Raw genomic sequence first — 20,749 nt, 5'->3', positions numbered from 1 at the left:
TTATGCAGTAGGGATTGGAGAACCAACTGTGTTATTGTCATGCTGTGTCACTCTTGGGAAGTTTTTGGCCTCTTTGGCTTTCCGTTTACTCATCCACAAAGCAAAATAATCTCTAAGGTCCAGGATAATGCTATCTTCTAAAATTTTTGCCATAATTTAGTATGCCACATTGACTTGAAATCATAAACTCACAATTAGGCATTACTTAATTATTTACAATTTCCTGATTTCATTACTTATTTACAGTTTCCTGATTTCTTTTGATTATTCCAATTCTTTTTTCGTATTATAACAGAAAATGTAGAAAACCACAAAGACATACTGAAATAAATTTGAAAAAATGACCTATTAGAAATACTGCTGCAGAATTACCTTTCCTCTCATTTATTAAGCATTTACTATATAATATTTGCCTAGGGCATTTAGCATCCACATAGTTATTAAGAGATCATTACATTCTCGTCTTTCTTTTATGTACCTCATTATTTTAGGTTACCTAGAAACAAGGTAAAACTTTCCTTTTCTATTACACAGGAATACTCAGAGATTAACTCATTAATATCCAAAAAACTTCACTTACAACACACTCACTCTGAATAAATGGTACTCATAAAGTGAAGGTAAGAAGAGCCCCTAACCCAGAACTTTGAGGCAAAGGAAACCAAAGTGTGCATAAAACCCAGTCATCACCAAAGGTTCCCTAATGTAAGAAGAGGATGTGACGCAGGTGAATGTGTTAAATTAATAGGAAATTTTTAAAGCAATCAGTTTTAGACAAATATCAGTGATGAAGTTAACTCACCTTCTTTTTAGCAACTGTAGCCTGTCCTTCCAAAATAATATCACAGAGAGTTCACCTGCATTTATGATTTCAGTGAAATACAAGTCAAAATATTTCTGACTGCACTGGCAAAAATGCTAGAGTAAATTGCTTCAAAGTGTATCTTGACATTTAGAAAGTGCGCTTTTTAAAAACGGTGTTAATGAGAGGGGAGTGCTTTGCAAAGGTTCACTGGCCAGGAGTAATGTGTGAAACTAACTTTGAATCATGATGATAATAAAGTAACTATTCACTCGGAGACCTGAAAAGAAAAACCTGAGAAGCAACCTCAAGGCAATAATGTAGTAACGGAACATGTGAGAACACGACCTTATAACAAACATGCACATCCATACATTTGTACTGTTTCAGTTATAACACAACTTGACAATTTCACAGCAGCCTTCCAAAATCAAAAAGCAACAGGATAAAAGTAGATGAGAAGAATGTGCAATTTACATATAGGGTTTATTACCATGGTTACAAACTTTCAGAACAGGCCTCTGACACACTGGACTGAGACTCTGCTGAATATCTGTAAAAAAAAAAAATAAATAAAAGAAACTTAATATAGAGATCTGTTCATCTCAAGAAGTATGATAGTACCAGACATGCTTTCTCCAAGGTTAAGTGTTTCTGAAGGCAAAGAAATGCTTCACTACCCCGAAATACTTGAAGCAGTAATGTTATGACTTTTACTTCCCATTTAATTATGCTACTGTAAACTCCACTGGGACAAGGTACATATGGTTCTTTAGATGAGACTTGTCATACTAATCAGGATTTTCGAGGTTCAGTGCATTGATTTGTTAATGTGCTACCGACATCAGCCAACTGGAATGAGTGTCTCTCTGACATTTGTCTTTGCAAGAGATTAAGCAAACTTATGAAACTTCTGAACAGTTGTTGCCCAGAGCATTGCATTCTTGACATATGACTTTAAAAGAATTAGGGGGGAAAAAAGTCCTGGGTCTAGTTCCCCAGAAAGTGAACATGAAACAAGTACCCGGTTCAGCTGTCGGTTTCGGTGTCCTTTTTCTTCGGCGGAAGGCAGCTCCTGACTGCAAGGCCTCTAGCAGACTATCCATCACTCCTGTCTCATCGCCCTCTGTGAAGAGAGAGGCAGGAAATCCCATCAGCCCTCAGGTTACCAGGGAAATGTCAGAGCACAGGCAGAAACTGGTGACCGTACAGAAGAAAAAGAACACGTGCCAGGAAAAAGCCAGCATTTCAAAACTCTAAGTGAATTCTCTCATAAATTAACTAACCTTTAATAAAATCTGTCTCATTAGTGCTTGTGTTACTGTCCACTACAGAGGACCAAGTTACACTGATTCACTTTATAGCACTGCTTTTTATAGTCCAAAGGTATGGGAACTTTAAATTGGATGTGATCTAGTCATCTGTGTCTTGAGTTATCATAAATCATATTTCCCTGGTAGAAATGGGTTATTTTTTAAGGTATCAGTCTCTACTCGAAAACTGATCAAGTGTAGGACAGTGTTTTGGTAGCTGTCATTGAAATTCTGCTGTCTGAACTTATCATATACATTTACATTTTCGTGCTAACTTTTGATGCTCCTAAGGATTGGTATTTTTCATATCAGAGAATTGTCCCAATTCGAAATGATACAGCACAGTCACTACAAACTTTTATAGATGGTATAAAAGTTTAACTTCTATAAAAAAATACATTGTCAAGAATCCAACAGACTATATTCTGATGAAATTGACATTCTGTAGATAATTAACAAAGGAGATATAGAACCAATTCTGCCTACAGATATCAGATTATATAATATTCACACATACTTATAGTTACCAATGCTTAGTATTATTCAAAGGAAGCAGGAGAAAATGCTTCAAAGAAGCTGTTGGCCCAATCCAAATTCAAGGGAATGCTAGGACTCTTTCATCCCTCCAAGAGAGGTTATTTGCAGGCATTTTCTATGAAACTATATGGCTTGAATAACATTACATCTGAAATAACACAGAATTTTTTTTTCTGACTTATTATTTTGTTTTCCTCTTTGAAACATTCCCTTTATAGAGAATAACTAACAACTGAATGCAGCAGAGTACAAATAGCACATTCATTTACAGTTTACAAACAGATATATAAATATAAATATGTATCAGCCGCTTTCCCATCTGGTTCTCTTTCATATTTTTAGCAAAGTACTAAACTTTGTAGGTGTCATCAAAAAAGGTGGGTGAGAAATAGAGTATTTGGAGGCTGTTAATTTACACATATATTTAATTCTAAACTGGATTGTTGGCTATTTTTAATTAGCATACTAAATATTTGAGGCAAAAAATATTTCAGACAGTTTATCAAGTAACTATCTCCAAAAATTTACACTCAAATTTAATTGTGTTTTATCTAAAAAGAACTGCACATAATGCCAAATATTTAAGGGTATGAGTATACTTTGTTGGTAAATGAAAACATGCTAACAAACTAAATTAAATGTTGCAACCTCGTGCACACTACTTACAAAAGGATGACACTATAAAAAAATCTTCAAGTGAAATTTAAACAGAAGCAAATGAACATGCTATCATATTGATAGAATTAGCTATGAGAGGGAAAAAATTAATCCACGAAATTTTAAAATATTTTTAATAGCATACTACTTAATGCAAAAAGCTAAAACTAAAACATGAACTTCCTTCTTAGCAAATTTATTGCTGGTAAAGGTGTTGTTGCATAATAATTGTGAAAAACCATTAGCTGTTTACTGTAACATTGAGCAGCTAGGTAAATATGTCAATATTGTTTGCAGTAGTGATGGGGGCTGGAGGAAAGGAACTACAAATCTGGAAAAGAAGAAGAGGAAGAACCCTGAAGTATTGGATTGAATTGAGAGGAATCAATTTGGGCTCAAGGATTTAGAAAAAAAATCTTTCCCCAGCTTTGTGGACCTAGTTCAGAAACAATGATACGAATGCATCTGTGTACTTCTTGGTTTCTAAATATCAGAACTCACTAAAAAATCCAGACAGAGAAACAGTTGATTATGGATTTGAGGCCAGGGAAGCATGAATTGAGTCAGGAATATTGTGTGTAGTCAAGAGAGGAAAAGAAGTGCTCAGAAAAAGAGGGGTGTGCCAAAAGGACAGATTAAAGCGTTGTGTTGGCTGAACTAAGACTACTTGAGCTTCAAATAAGGAATGATGAAAGCAGACCATTGCACACACAGTAAGGGAGAGAGAATTATGTATCCACACTGACACTGAAAAAATAAAAACGAAGGATAGAAAAGTGTTATTTATAATGAGGTCTCAACTAGTAGACGTCAAAGATATGAGGATATAAAAATTTGTATTATAACTCACAGAAAGCAATGAATCAGGCAGGTACCATTAATGCTTGCAAAAAGTGGCATATGTAAGGCTGTGAGGAAATGCATATGGAAAAATGTAGTAGATATTACTTTACCCTAATAATCAAATTTGACATAACCAATAATAGGATGCACTGACACTAATTGCTTTCTGAAATGATAAACAACATAACCTGTGTGGCACTTTGTACAGAAATATCTAACCTGCATCTAAATGTAAGGAAACAAACATATGGGGGAGGGAATATTGAAATTTAAAATATTTATCAGGATGAAGGCACATTGCTATTAATCCCCCCTCAAAATACTCCCCCCAGCTTCTAACACACTCATTCCCCGTCATTGCCATTTTCTGAAGCAATCCTGAAAGTCCTTTTTCAAGTCTTTAGTAGGCTCCGTGGTGGTTGCTGCGAAGTTGTGAATCAATTCAAAACACTTACTTCTTGCAATCATTTTGACTTTGGGGAAAGTTGCACGGTGCCAGATCCACTGAATCGGGGCATGAAGACCACCAAAATGCTTTCATGAGGCTGCTTTTCCACTGGATGGCATTTGGCAGCAGCACTTACTGTATTTTGGTCACATCTCCTAAAGGCACTCACAAAAGAGGACTTACAAAACTGCTCCAGAAAGTGGCAAGAAAGACAGGAAAAGCATGTTTCAACAACTGAAGGAGTATTTTGAGTGAAGTTATGTCAGTGCAATGAATTTTTATTTAAACATATGATGTATTTTTTGGATTAGTTCTTATACAAGTCCAAAGTAAGGAATATTCAGTGACATTAACAAGTGCTCAAAATCATGACCAACAGGTAAGACTATGAAAAATAGAGCAAAAGAGAAGAGAGAGGAAAATGCTAGGAACTCACTGTTCTAGGTTAAAAGAGACTAAGGGGACATGATAACTAAATATAGAAGTTCCTAGATTGTAAAAATTCATAAATGACATAATGGAGGAAATGTGAATATAGACTAATATGAGGTATTCTGTGCCAATCTCAAACTATCAGCATATTATCACTACATAGGATAGGTTCATTATTCTCAGGTGATACATGGCGACATATTCAGACTCATTAAGCAGCTCACATATAGTCCTGTTCTCCACTTCATGCCTTCAACCATGCTGTTCCTCTGCCCAGAATATCTTCCTGCCTCCTTCACTGTGGTAGCTCTTCTCTTTCCTTCAAGGCAGAGGATTGAGAATCCTCTCCTGACCAATGGGGCTCTACTGATGCCATCTATGTCACAGTGTCATTAGTACACAAAGCAATAACTTGGAAAGAGAGTAAAAGACCTGCTTTTGCAGAACAAGGGAGAAAAAATAAGGAAGAGCAAAATAGGGGCACCAGGAAAGGGAAGGGGACAAAAGCAAAATGAGTTAAAAAAAAAAAAATTCCTAGTATTTGGTCCCAGTGCAGCCAGTTGGGATTGTAGCAGAGGAAATTAACTTCAGCAGACAACAGTGGCCAAGGAACTGATAGCAAAGCTGTTGTTGGGTCATTTGTAAAAACAATTGTTGATATTTTCAGCTTAGATTTTAGCAATAGTAGTAACAGATATGCAAAAGTCCTTAGGGGTAAAAGTATGTATTAATTCCTAAAAGTGCAATGCCTGATATGAATTGCTCTGGTCTGAATTTGGTATCCCTCCCAGATGAGTAAATTGGTACTTAACTTCCAAATGGGATAGTATTAGGAGACAGAGTCCTTAGGAAGTGAGTAGATTGTGACACTGGAGCTCCCATGAATGTGGTTCGCACCATTGTAAAAGGAGGGCCAGGGAGCCCCATTCTTTCCACTGAGCACAGATTCAGCAGGAAAGTGCCACGTGGTAAGAGGGTGAGCTCTCTGCACACATATAAGTTACTGATGCCCTGATCTTGGTCATCCCACCATGCACAACCACAGGCCAATACGTTTTCATTGTTTACGATAACTCAGAACACAGTGTTTTTGTTGTAACAGCAAAAACATGCTTAGATAGTAAATGAAGAATATTTACCTTTTAGCAATACCTCAAGTGGTTAGCTGTGATATACTTGCAGTGAAAGGCAGGCTAGAGAAGTAAGAGTACATAAGATGAACACAAATGGGGAGAGAACATAGGAATTAAATCAGGTACTTACCAAGAATGTGGTAATGTGTAAAATGAAATAGTAGTAACAGTATGTAATCTAAAGTGAAGAAACAAGTATAGACCAGAAGAAATAACTAAGAATAAAAATGGATTTCCTCAGGAAGCAGGAGAAGAGGTAGAGCTGTGAGTCTAAATACTCACTTTAGAAATTTGAAGACACTGAATCAATAAATACAATTTTGTTGTTGCTTGATTTAATTCATGAAAAGGAAAAGAGGGCTGATGACAAGAAGATGAAGGAAAAGATGGGTTCTGGAGCTATGGAATGTACCTCTGGGAAAGACAGGAAGAAAGATTAGATGGTACACAATACGATGAGTGCTGTGGTACATCACTGGGTGAGGCCCAGAATACCTCACAGTGGGAAAGTGGTCAGCCCATCCTATAGACACTGAAGCCTTACAGAAGCATTCAGAGAGCACTGGGGAGGGGAAGCCCTGCTAACAGGTCAGAACAGCTGCACTAGGCAGCGTTTCTGGAGGAAAAGAAACATCATTGCTCCCAGAGCTCAAGAGCCGGCCCAGAGCCCAGCCACACTAGGCTATGCTCCCCTGACAGGTTTCAGGCCTGCCCAGGACACACCCAGCAACCTTCTCCAGAACGGGAACCAGGAAATTCATCTGGTGGCTGGGGTGAGTCCCAGTGTCATCCCAAGCCAAGGACATTGTGTTAAGATCATTGCTCCCAGAGCTCTAGGAGCCTCCCAGAGCTCAAGGAGCCGCCCAGAGCCCAGCCACTCTAGACTCGCCTTGGGAGGTTTTGTAGCCTGAGTAGACTATCCCCATGACCTTCTTCAATTACTGGTGTGGAGAGCAGGTGAAGTGAGTTTCAGGGCATTGGTCTTTGCCTGGGGAGAGCTTTAGCCCATCATCCACAGTGGGTAGGTGCCTGCCCAGCTACCTGGAACACTGAAGGTAGCACAGGAAGGCCTGAGGGCCTGACTGCACCACGCCCAACAATCTCCATTCAGTCCCAGGAGCCGAGCCCACAGGAGACACATCCAGGAGAAGCCTTAGGAAAGCACTTGAAACACAAAAATACAGGAAAATGACAAAACGAAAGACCAAAATGCGATCTCAAAACTCCAGCCCATCCCAAAAAAGCCTAGGAGCCATGCACATAGAGGAAAATGTATGCCATACACCTGAAATGCCTGTAATAATAGCAACTGAAATAAAGAAGCAACTCCAGGAAGCTTTAAAGGAATTCAAACTAGAAATAATCTAGCAGGTAAAAGAAAAAAATGATAAAAGTAAATAAAGAGACGCTGAACACATCTAAAGAAGACACAGTTTAAATATTACAGGAACAAAACAAAAAGAATCCCTGGATGAACAATTTAAAACACAAACAGAATGCATGAAGCAGATTCAAGGAGATATACAGGAAATCAAAAATTCCATTGAAAGTTGTCAAAACCGACTCAATGGAAGTGAAGATAGAATTTCAGACGTCGAAGACAAGATTGCAGCTAATAAACAAGAAAGGAAGATCTTTTAAAAACAAGGATTCAGGAAATAACAATTCAACAGCTGCAAGATGATGCAAAGAAAAACAACATAAGATTAATAGGGAAAAATGAAAAAGAAGGGAACAGTACAAATGATATCAAAAGGCTATTCACAGAAGTCATAGCTGAAAATTTCCCAAACATAAGAATGGAAACTGAAATCAGGATCAGTGAAGCATACAGAACTCCAAATAGCCATAACCAAAATAAAACTACACTCAAATATAATAATCACCATCCCAGAAATCCAACTTAAGAATAGAATACTAAAAGCTGTCAGAAAAAAAGACAGATGACCTATAAAGAAAAGCCTATCAGAATCACAGCAGACTTCTCAACACAAACAATGAAGACAAGAAGAGCATGGAGTGAAGTATTTCAGATCCTAAAGGAAAATGATTTTCAATCTAGACTAATCTACCCTGCAAAACTGTCCTTCAAAATGGATGGAGAAATAAGATACTTCCATGACAAAGAACAGCTGAAGAACTTCATGATCACCAAGCTAACCCTGCAAAGAATACTGAAACACAGTTTAGATATACTTAGGAAAAAAACCACTAAGCAAAGCAGACAAACAGAAAGATAAAGACGCAACAGCAGAAAGATAACATGTCAATAATATGCCAACATATAACAGTTATAACCATTAATATAAATGGACTCAATGCACCAATTAAAAGAACCAGACTGGCAGAATGGATCAAGAAACAAAATCCAATCATATGCTGTCTACAAGAAACTCATCCAACCCAAAAGAATACTCACAGACTGAAAGTCAAAGGATGAAAAACAATATATCTTGCAATAGGAATGCCCAAAGAAAGCGGGGTTAGTTATTCTTTTTGCAGACAATGTGAACTTCAAACCAATAATGATCAGAAAACAGAACGAATACAAATAAATAACCTGATGTTACAGCTCAAACATCTAGCAAAAGAAGAGCAAGTCAAGCCCAAAGCCAAAAGAAGAGAGGAAATTATAAAAATCAGAGCAGAAATTAATGCAATAGAGACTAAGAAAATAATCCAAAGAATCAATGAATCAGAGAGTTGGTTCTTTGAAAGAATAAATAAAATTTGTAAGCCCTAGACAACCTTATTAAAAAAAAAGGGAAGAAAAAGCTCAAATTCATGCAATATGGAATGAAAAAGGCAAAATCACTACAGACTCTGCAGAAATACAGAAGATCATCAACACCTATTTTGAAAACCTCTATTCTCATAGGTTTGGTAACACAGAAGAAATAGACAGATTCCTAGAAACATATGAAGTACCAAAGCTAGGTGGAGAGATGTAAAACTACTGAATAACCCAATTTCTATTAATGAAATTGAAAATGTAACTAAGTCCTTACCTACACAAAAGAGCCTAGGCCCAGACAGATTCACTGCAGAATTCTACAAGAAGTACAAAGAAGACTTAATGCCGACACTCCTGAAACTGTTCAATGAAACTGAAAGGGAAGCAAACTGACTAAGTCATTCCTGGAAGCAAATATTACCCTAGTACCAAAACTGGAGAAAGACCCAACAAAAAAAGAGAACTACAGGCCAATCTCCCTAATGAACACAGATGGAAAAATCCTTAGTAAAATATTGCCAAATAGAATGCAGCAAATCATCAAGAAGATTATACACCATGACCAAGAGGGATTCAACCCAGATATGCAGGGATGGTTCAACATACGTAAATCAATAAATGTAATTCAGCAAATTAATAAAACCAAAAGTAAAAATCACACAATCATTCCTATAGATGCAGAAAAAGCTTTTGATAAAATCCAACATTCATTTATGATAAGAACCTTACAGAAAATTGGAATAGATAGTCTTTACCTCAATATAATAAAGGCCATCTATGACAAACTAACAGCCAGTATCATACTAAATGGCCAAAAATGGAAGGCCTTTAGTTTAAAATCAGGCACAAGACAAGGATGTCCCTTATCACCGCTCCTACTTAAATAGTAATGTAAATAATAGGAAGAGCAATTAGACAAGAGAGAAAAATAAAAGGGGTAAAGATAGGAAAAGAAGAAGTTAAGTTATCATTATTTGCAGATGACATGATACTCTACATAGAAGAATCCCAAAACTCCATTGAAAGACTCTTAGACATAATAAATAAGTTCAGCAAGGTAGCTGGATAGAAAATCAATACTCAAAAGCAAATTGCTATACACTAATAACAAGATCACAGAGAGAGAAATAAGAGCAGCCACACTCTTCACACTAGCAACCAAAAAAATGAAATATTTAGAAATTATTCTCACGAAAGAAGTGCTTTATACCTATACAAGGAAAATTATAATACACTAAACAAAGAAATTGAAGATGATCTCAGAGAATGAAAACACATCCCTTGCTCATGGATAAGAAGAATAAATATTGTAAAAATGGCCATTCTCCCAAAACTCTTATACAGAGTCAATGCAATCCCAACAAAATACCATCAACATAGCTCATAGATCTCCAGAAATCACTCCCAAAATTCACCTGGAGTGAGAAGAGACCTACAATAGCAAGGACAGTTTTAAGCAGCAAAGGCAAAGCAGCAGGCATCACAATCCCTGACTTGAAGTTATACTACAAAGCAACTGTAGTAAAATCAACATGGTACTGGAATCAAAACAGAGCTGAAGATCAATGGAATAGATTAGAACATTCAAGCACAACTACAAACACAGTCAACCACATTATCTTTGATAAAGGAGCCAAGCACGTTCACTGGAAGAACAGTCTCTTTAATAAATGGTGTTGGAAAAACTGGCTCTCCACATGCCGAAATCTAAAACTAGACCCATGCTTATCACCATATACTAAATTAAAATCTAAATGGGTCAAAGATCTGAATATTAAAATGGAAACACTAAATCTATTGGAAGACAAATTCAGTAAAAACCTTGAAGACACAGGGGTAGGTAGACAATTCATGAACAGGACTCAAACCACATGGAATCAATAACTGGGATCATTTCTTATTAAGAAGTTTCTGCATGTCAAAAGAAATCTCCAGCATAGTGAAAAGAAAACTCACAAACTGGGAAAAAAATCTTAGTGAACTCTCCCTCAGACAAAAGACTTCTGTCTAAAACATATATAAAGAATTTAAAAAAATCAGACCCCCAAAATTCAAAGATCCAATCCAAAAATGGGCATCTGAGATGAATACACAATTCTCAGATGAAGAAATACAAATGGCAAATAAATACATGCAAAAATGTTCATCATCATTACTCATTGAGAAATGCAAATTAAAACCACACTGAGATTCCATCTCACTTCAGAAAGAATGGCCAGAATCAAGAAAACCACCAACAACAAATGCTGGAGAGGCTGTGGGGAAAAAGGAACTCTCCTGCACTGTTGGTGGGAGTATAGGCTTGGTGCAATCACTGTAGAGGTCAGTCTGGAATTTCTCAAAAACTTGGGATTGGAAGTCCCATTTGACCCAGCTATTCCACTTCTAGGCATATTCCCAGAAGAACTGAAAGCATCATACCACAGTGATGTATGTGCACCCATGTTTATAGTAGCACAATTTGTAATAGCCAGATTGTGGAAACAACGTAAGTGTCCATCAACTGAGGAATGGATAAAAAAGTTGTGGTATTTTTCTACAATGGAGTATTACTCAGCTATAACGAATGATAACATTGAGATAATTATAAAGCATGGGCACAGCTTGAGACCATACTCATAAGTGAAATAAATGAAACCCACATGTATAAATACCGAGTAGTCTCCCTAGTGTAAGAAATGATAACAACAAAAAAGTATGTGGTAATCATGATTCCCCATTATATTGCTTTGAAGCCTTACAATGTTTTCATTCACTAATGGTTTTATTCTGGGCTGTTTGATTTTATTGTCTGAGATGGTATAAACAGCTATTTTGGAGAAAATAAGACATTGTAACAGCTAGTGCTGATTTAATATCATCTTGTTTTGAAGTCCCATTAAGCTTTTGTTCTTCTGTCTCCATCGGTCTTAATTTGTTGTATCTTATTGGATTTTATTATATGTGATAATATAAACAAAAACTCTTATAGACAAGGAGATAATACAGAAACCATTGTTCGTTTTCTGTTAGTTGGTTCTAAATACCTGTAATACTCTCATTCTCTTCAATGGTTTTACATTGTCTTTATATGTTTGACTCTACAGTATATGAAGTTACACTCAAATATTTCAAGGAAAGAGACACTATGGTAACTACTTTTATGTCGGGATATCTTGTGGTGAAACACTATGTTGCTTAAATGGTTATGTTCTGACCTGCGCTGTTTTGTTGTTATGTCCTCTTTTATCTCAATCTGCTTTTTTATTATTTATTTTATTTTTATCTTTTTAATTAAGGGAAAAAATAAATAAAAATAGTAGGATGTATTATAGTAACCCACTTTGATTTCCTATTAACTTGATTTGAAACCCTGTATTTCTCTCACCATCCTGTTTTGACTGATTTTACTCTATTGTGTTTTGCTTGATAGTACCAAGTTTGAGAGTACAGGCAACAACTTGAAAGAAGTATGATTCACTATGATGCCCAGTCTGGTTTGACTATTATCTTCTTTTGAAGTCCTGTAATGTCTCCAATGTTTTGGTTTTATTGGTTTTGTTCTTTACTGTTTTGTTCAATTTTATTATAACTGATAATATAGGCAATTCTTTTTAAGATAGCAAGACACATTATGGTAACCATTGTTGATCACACTGTATTCTGTTTTTATATTATGTACTATGTCCATCCTTATGATTTGACTGACTCTGTTCTGTTATGTCACATTTGGTTTTATTCTCTTCAAAAAAAAAGTAATAAGAACTTTAGGAGTAATAAAACCCAAAATGTGTAAATGTTATTGTAAAAAAGAGAGGAAGACAAAGTGCTCTAAAGGATACAACTGCAAGTATGTTTAGGTATGTAAGATAGATGACCATATTACTAAGTTTTGTTGGGTCATTAAACAGAACTGTCTGCAGTCTCTTTATATGCTTTCATTTTGTATCTTGAACTGTTTCTAAGATGACAGTATGTAATCTATTAACTAGTGATTTCCTACTGTTTATTTTTTTTGAAATTCTGTATTACTTGTACCCTTTCTTTGTGTTTTTTTTTTTTCTTTTTCTCCTTAAACAAAAAAAAAAGCGGGGGGGATAGAAACATCTGAGAGAATTCAGGTAAGAGCAGCAGAGCGAGCAGGGTCCTGAAGGGGTAAAGCTGAAAAGGCAGGCTGATATCCCCTCACCAAGAGCTAAATCAATCTACTATGCCGTTTGGATTTCATCTTTACAACATCTATTACTTAACGCATTTAAAGCTAGGAAGTAATGGTCAAATCTGTTCTAGTATCACTAAGAATAGACAGAACAGAGTAGTGTAAATGAGAGGCATGTTTAGTGATGTATTTCTAGGCAAAATATAAGTATAGGCCCAATAAGTAAAGGCCCAAGTAATGTAAAAAAAGATGAATAGAAAAATCTTTGTCTATATTTATGCAAATATTATAAAGGAATAAAGTTGAGACTGATTTTCAGGTATCTAATTGGCCATCTGGATATATGTCGATTAACACTTACCATGTACACAAGCATCTTTGGTGGCACAATGGGCTAAACCTGAAAAACAATTCAGATTGTGGTGTGTTCAGATGCCATGACCTCTCTAGGTGCAGGTGACTGACTCATGGTATTTAAAAGGTTAATGAATTTCAGGTTTAAAATTTGGGGGAGAGAAGTAGGTTATGCTACAAGATTTAACTCTGAAGCACACAAGTTACACCTGAAACTAAGGAAAAGTCTAAAAGCATATAAAATGTTAAAAAAAAAAAAAAGCCTCCCTCCAACACAGGGTAAGAATTGAACCCAGCACTTTCATGTTGAGTTATATCTCTAGTCTTGTTATTTGGAGAGTTGTCTAAGTTACTTGGGTTGAGCTAGAATTTGGGATAGTTCTGGGCTGTCTCCTCAACAGCTGGGATTACAAGAGATGCACCACTACACTCAGCTCAGAAAACAAGCTTAAAGTTGAGCAACTTAAGATTTGAATACTGGCTTTAGGCAAATTACTTAAACTTGTTATACTCTGTCTTCCCTCCTTAAAATGTGAAGAATGGTACCTACCTCAAAGTTGTTAGGAGGATGAAAGGAGATAAACCAGGTACAACTCTCAGCAGAGTGGCTAGCACACAGTAAGAGCTTAATAGTTAACTTTTGTTGTGTTAAGAATATTATGGTAAAGCAAGAGCTACCTTTTAAGGAGCGTGTGCAGGAAAGAGATCGGAAGTGACAAGATAAACTAACACATAAAAGGGTTTTAAAATGGGTGTGGTGGTGCTCGCTTATATTACAACACTGGAGAGGTAAGGCAGGAGGATCACTGTGAGTTTGAGGTCAGCATGAGCTGCACAGTGAGCTCAAGGCCAGCCTGAACTGCACAGTGAAATCCTGTCTACCAAAGAACTCCCCCACAACAAAAAAGGTGGGGGCACTAAGAAGCAGACTATTTTCAACCTGTGACCATCTTCTACTGTTTATCTTAGATGTTCTTTCTTACTGCTTGCCGTCTCCAAGGTGTCCTGATGTAGGTTAAGTCTTACCTCATTCTATCTAACTTACAGAATTGATAAAGAATACAACCTGAAATTTTGAGTGGGAATATAGAAAGAAAACTGTCCCCTTGAAGAATTGTTCTAAGTACGTAACTAACATTCAAAACTTATAGAATCACAGTTTAACCCTTCCAAAAAAAAAAAAAAATGAGACTACTGCTTTAGTATAGTTACATGAATTATTATTCTATGCTGCTGATGACAAAGCTTTTCAGGAACAGGTTACGTGGCTTTTCTTGGTAACCCAGTTCAGTCTTTAGGCATCTAGAACAAAGCTCAAAGTACTATTTAAACCAGACAGAAAAAAGACAGGAATAACTTAAAGTCTTTGAACGTGTCTTATTTCAGATATGAAACTGAAAATTCAGTCAGCGGAGTTAGAAAGCCAATTTAAATAAAATGATAGAACACTTCTCTAAACTCTGTAATTAAATAACTGGCTCCATCATAGGAAGTGTAATTCTACGGGGAAATCCCCAATAGTTTAATATTTCCACTTTTTCTCCTTTATTCATAATTTGTACCACTCAAATAGTGCCTGCTATAAGTAAAATCTGGAGAATTTACAAAGAAGTCCTCGCATGAGAGAATTTCTGATAATCATATTCCTTTTTCTCACCAGTTATATGACTCTTAACAACTATCTTCATCTCTGTGAACCTCCTCAAACCTATCAAATGGGGACAGTAATAGCACTTACCTCAGAAGGATGTTTGAGGGTTGACTTAATATATGTAAAGTATTTACTGACTCCAACACGGCAGGGGTTAATAAACATTAGTTGTTACTATTTAATGTCATGATGCCTATCATTCATGTGTATGTCACATTCCTGATGGCCCTATGTAAATTATCCAATCCCCATCCTCTCCTCCTTGTCTATTTCAATTAATGGGCTGGAAAAGCTACAAATGTTACAACCTAAGGCTCCCTTTCAGCGTAGCTCAGGTAGTCATGTGATGTGACACTATCCAGAAAAGCATAAGTGGACAACTGCTAGGTTTTAGAAATAAAATGTTGATAACCATTCCCCCATTCTCATTGTAAATACAGACTGGAATTGGGATAGCCATGAGTGGTAACACAGGTTTATGCTCTCTTCTTCCTGTATCTAACATGCTTGGGTTGTTGGTGGTCAACACTGAGATAACAGTCAGTCTCTTATTTACTCTAGGAAATACAGAAGGCTCTATTTTCCAGTTTAAGTGAAAAATATTTTACAGATATATCAGATATATAAATCACAATTATATGATAACATTGTATTTAGATTTGAATTTAAATAATTCATGTTTAAATAAATGCATTTATAAAATATTCATAAAAGAAATACATTTTTTTAACATGGTCACTGCAGCCTTAACAAAGAAAAAAAAAAAGATGTTCTGGATTATTATGGATAAACCATTAATTCAGCTCTTTATAACAACCAGGAAAAAAATAGTAATATAAATATACTGTACAAATTTCTATAGTTTTGCTATAAGTTTTAATTTCAACATTTCTTATGATTTAGCTTCTGTAGTAAGAAATTGATATTACCATTATAGTTATTTAGTTTAATTCATACATTTAAATTATCTTCTGGAGTTTAAAGTTAAGTTTTTAACTAAAGTTTAAAAGAACTCATGTAAACAAATGACAAAAATTCTTGGAAAACTACTGCAATAACAAGAGGATAACTATCTTTAACCTGTGAAAGTGCAAGCCTCAAAATCAACTATCTATAATCAATGGGTGAATTTATTTTTACAAAATATTACAGCACAATGTTTGGTTGTATTAAGCAGATGTGCCACACTAAGAAAAAAATTAATATTAACAGGGTAGCATTTCCCTCAGTCACAGTCTGAAAAGTCAAAAAAGTCAGAGAAAATGAGGCCCAGAGGGAGCCTTGTGATCATGTGCACCTGAGGGTGGAGGGTCACATGAGTCTGGGCAACACAGTATGTAACACACACTCCTCTTATTGATTCATATCAATTAAACCTCAAAAGTTAATTCATGATAAACATGGCCTTTCAAAGCAGTAGGGGGTAAAAAAATGTTCAGTAACCACTGTGGTGACAACAGTCTATTTCACCTTACTACTGACATCAAAATGAATTCCAAGTGAATGAAACATTTCAAAATCAGATTAAAAGTAGAGCAGACAGTATGGAGACACCTGTATTCATTAGTAGTTGTGGAATGGGAAGACCTTCCTGAATAGAAAACCACCTTAAAACTTAACAGTAATATAAATATCTAAAAATCAAAAGAGGAACCAGGCAATCTGTCTCTGCCTGCAGGGCGCCACCACCTGAAGGCCCTTCCCTCTGCATGCCCAGCACGGGCCAAAGGAGGCAAACAGATCCACCTCTGCCAGCTGTGCGCTGTCACCAAAATGCCACATCCTAAAGGTGGCCAGCAGGAGCAGGGACACTCAGCCAGGTAAGTTCTGTGTAACCTTAGGGCACAATTTGAGACCTTTTTTTCCCCCTTAGATAGCCACCATCCACTAGCAAAATCAGACAGACATACTCCTGAGTGGTTGCCACCACTGTGGGAGTCCCAGTGCAGACACACAGGCTGAGACACGTGCACCCCTGATCATCAGCAAGGCCCCAAAGTAGCTCTGGAGAAGTCCACTCCACACCCACCTTCCTCCCTGTAAATCTGGAGTTAGAGGAACCCAGGTGCCTATTCCATCCCCCTACACTACCTAGGGGAAGCCAAAGTGGGAGGTGCCTGGGGCTCCACAACCAGCTTGTTGGGAGGAACCCAGGAGAATGTCAAGACAAGGAGCAAAAGGCAAACTCAGACCAACAGCCTACATACAATAACTCTGGGAGATAGCGTCATGGAAGAAAACAGAAGTCACACATCTGAAATCTCTGAGAAGATAGCAACTAAAGTAAGGAAACAACTTCATGAGATTGTAAAAGCAGTCAAATCAGAAATAATGTCCCAGGTAAAAGAAGATATCCCAAACATACTGAACGAATTGTTCAGCAGGTCTAAAGAAGACATAGACAATAATAAAGAGGAGTATAGGAAAATGATGGAAACCTTGAATAATGTACAAAGGAATTACAATGCGTGAAACAGATTCAAAGAAATGCAGGAAATTAAAAATTCAAACGAAAGCTGGAAAAACTGCTTGAAAGAGACTGAAGATAGACTTCTAAATCTTGAAGACAGGATTGCAGCTATTGATTATGAAAGGGAAGATCTCTTAAAAATAACATGGAATTAGGAAATAACTACTCAATGGCTCCAAGATGATGCAAACAAGCATAACTTAAGAGTGACAGGTGTAGGTGAAGAAGCAGGAGTCAAAACAAATGAAATTAAAAGAATATCCACAGAAGTAATAGAAGAAAACTTCCCAAACATGGGAAATGGATCTGGCATGCAGATAAGTGAAGCATACAGGACTCCAACTATCCATAACCAAAGTAAATCTACACCCAGACATATCATAATCAAGATCCCAGAAATTCAGCACAAGAGAGAATATTAAAAGCTGTTAGAGAAAAGAGACAGATCACTTGTAAAGGCAAGCTAATCAAAATCACAGCAGACTTGTCAACACAAACCATCACGTCATGAAGAGTTTGGAGTGACGTGTTCAAATCCTAAAAGAAAACAACTTCTAACCCAGATTGATCTACCCAGAAAAACTATCTTTCAAAATTCATGGAAAAATAAGATACTTCTATGATAAAGAACAATTTATGACTACCAAACCAACTCTACAGAGAGTGCTAAAGAATTTTCTAGGGAGAGATAACGAAGACCATGGTTCCATGAGCAGCAGCAGAGGAAGACTGCCAAACAAGATAGGCAATTGAATGAAAGGAAAAAGTGAAGGGCAAACAACAGGAGGATAGCAGAGCAGGGACAAACCAATGTATGCCAGTTGCAACCATTAATGTAGACAGCCTCAGGTGAGCAATAAAAGAAACACAGGGAGACCAAGAAACAAGATCCATTGATATACTGTATACAAGGAACACATCTAACTGGAAAGGAAATTCATAGACTAAAAATCAAAGGAGCAAAAACAATTGTTCCATGTGACAGGAGACAAAAAAAAAAAAAAAAAAAAAAGGCAAGAGTAACTTGCCCATAAACCACACAATGCGGTATTTTCATGCAGTGGAAAGCTACTCAGCTATAAAGTGGAATAATCTAAAGGCTCCAGTAGGTAAATGGACACAACTGGAGATCATGTTCATGGTCGAAACAGTTTGAACTCATGCACATAGGTGTGAACCCTAGCCTAAGAAACAGGAGTTAATGGGATCCAAAAGCAAAATAGTTAACGTAAGAGTAAAGGAAGGAAACACCTGGGAGGGAAAGGTAGAAACTACTGTCTATTTCTTATTGTCTTATCTTGAACTCTTGTATTGTTTACACAATTTTGTTAAGTTTGGCTTTGTTCTGTCTTGTTTTGTTAGATTTTATGCTGTCAGATGGTAGGGGCAGCTATTTTGAATATTTTATGGTAATCATGGTTTCCTATTGCTATGAAGTCTTATGATGCATTCATTGATTGGTTTGATTTTGTTATGTGTGATGGCATGAACAGCTATTTTGAAGAAAACAAGATGTTTTCTTCAAACATCTTGTTTTGAAGTCCTATCATGCTCTTGTTCTTCTGTTTGGACTGTTTTTATCCTGTTGTGTCTTATTTGATTTTATTACATGTGATGGTATAAACAAATTTTTTAAGGAAAATGAAATGTAGCCACTGTTCATTTCTTTGTTATTTGGTTTTGAATGTCCTGTAGTGCTTTCATTCTCTTGGATGGTTTTATACTATTTTGTTATGTTGATAATACTGTGTGTGAAGGTATGCTCAACTATTTTGAAGAAAAGAGACATTACAGTAGCTACTGTTGCTATCTGGTTGTCTTGTTGTAAAATGCTGTGTTATTTGCATTGTTCTGTTCTGATTTGCTTTATTCTGTTCTCTTTTGTTTTATTCTCTTTAAGAATACAAAATTTTTTAAAAAAATCAAAGGAAATAGTAAGAACAAAGTCTACTCAAGAACTCCAAATAAAAAAACTAAAAAATGTCAGAAACACAGTAGTTCTAAAGGATTTTCTTAAAATTAAAAAATAAAACAACACTCATGATTCCGTAAAAAAAGAAGAAAAAAAGGCCCATAAATGAGCAAATGAGTACTCATCTGTCTGCTACAGTTTCAGTGTTCATGCACCCTCCAAGTTCACAGGTGCAATCCTAATCCCCAAGGTGATGATATAACACGTAATGAGATCACAAGGACAGGTCCCTCATGAACAGGGCTGATGCCCTTCTAAAATCGACTTCAGAGAATCACTATTGTCCCTTTTTACCATGTGAGGACAGTTAAGAGTCTAGGTCAGAGACCCTCACCAAACCATGATGTGGTGATCTCAGACTACCTAGTTTCCAGAACTGTGAGAAATAACTTTTTATTCTTTGTAAGTTACCCTCTTGAATGTATTTTGTTATAGCAGCCTAAATGGAAGCATTTTACATGTGACACAAACCTCAATCTCATTTACAATTAAAGTAATTTCAAATAAATCAAAGAAATCTTTCTATTTACTAGTGTGGCAACAATTATAAATTAGAATGGTGTCAGTAAATGCTTGAGAAAACAGGTCATTCATATATTGTTGGATACAAGTAAAAAACTAATGCAATGTACTTAGAAGGTACTTTAGCAATGTTCATCAGAAATAAAATTATACATACATATGAAAGAATTTTAATGTAAGAAAATCATTCTACATATATAATTCACATGTGTGCAAAAGCATATATAGAAGAATGTTCATTATGTTGTTTGTAATAACAGGAGACTAGAAACAAACTAAATACTTATATACATAAGGGAATAAGTGAATGATATCCATAAACCATATAGGTTGAAAAGTGAAAAAAGTAATGAATATATATATTTCTATGGACCATCTCCAAAATATAGTAAGCGAAAAAAAAAAAATCCTTGTTTTATCACTGAAGACACCAAGTGAAGACCTGCAGCTACTTATAGCTATGTAGTTGGATAGGTTTTCTCACCTCCATTTTAGGTGCTCCATTATAACGTGCTAAACAAAGGTACTACTTAATCTCTTCCAGTAATGAATGATTATTAAGATGATTCCTGCATATTTAAGTACTCAAATCTGAAGACCTTGTACATTGTGACCCAGTCTAACAATTAGCAAAGGAAGTAAAATTTGAAAGCCAGTATTAATTCTCTGGCAAGAAGAATGTTTGCCATACTTGGAACTGTGTGTTAAGTAGAATCTTGGGTGCCAAACAGATGCTTTCAAAA

At 36.1% G+C, this 20,749-nt stretch overlaps 1 protein-coding gene across 2 annotated transcripts in view; it reads right to left on the bottom strand.

Annotated features, from left to right (window-relative positions):
• The window catches only part of Diaph3 (diaphanous related formin 3), a 462,609-nt gene that overhangs the window by 108,593 nt on the left and 333,267 nt on the right, over positions 1-20,749 (bottom strand). For both annotated transcript variants that reach the window (XM_063232700.1, XM_063232701.1), the window contains 2 exons: positions 1,827-1,928; positions 1,296-1,355 (listed from right to left, as the gene is read on the bottom strand). In XM_063232700.1, coding sequence (XP_063088770.1) covers positions 1,296-1,355; positions 1,827-1,928 — 162 coding nt within the window. The remainder of the gene's footprint in view (positions 1-1,295; positions 1,356-1,826; positions 1,929-20,749) is intronic.

Source organism: Cavia porcellus, unplaced genomic scaffold (genome assembly GCF_034190915.1).
Source record: "Cavia porcellus strain 051 isolate PalLab524CR breed Dunkin Hartley unplaced genomic scaffold, mCavPor4.1 scaffold_21, whole genome shotgun sequence".
Taxonomy (NCBI): domain Eukaryota; kingdom Metazoa; phylum Chordata; class Mammalia; order Rodentia; family Caviidae; genus Cavia; species Cavia porcellus.
The sequence above is the reverse complement of the archived record's forward strand: the minus strand, read 5'-3'. Positions and strand labels throughout refer to the sequence as shown.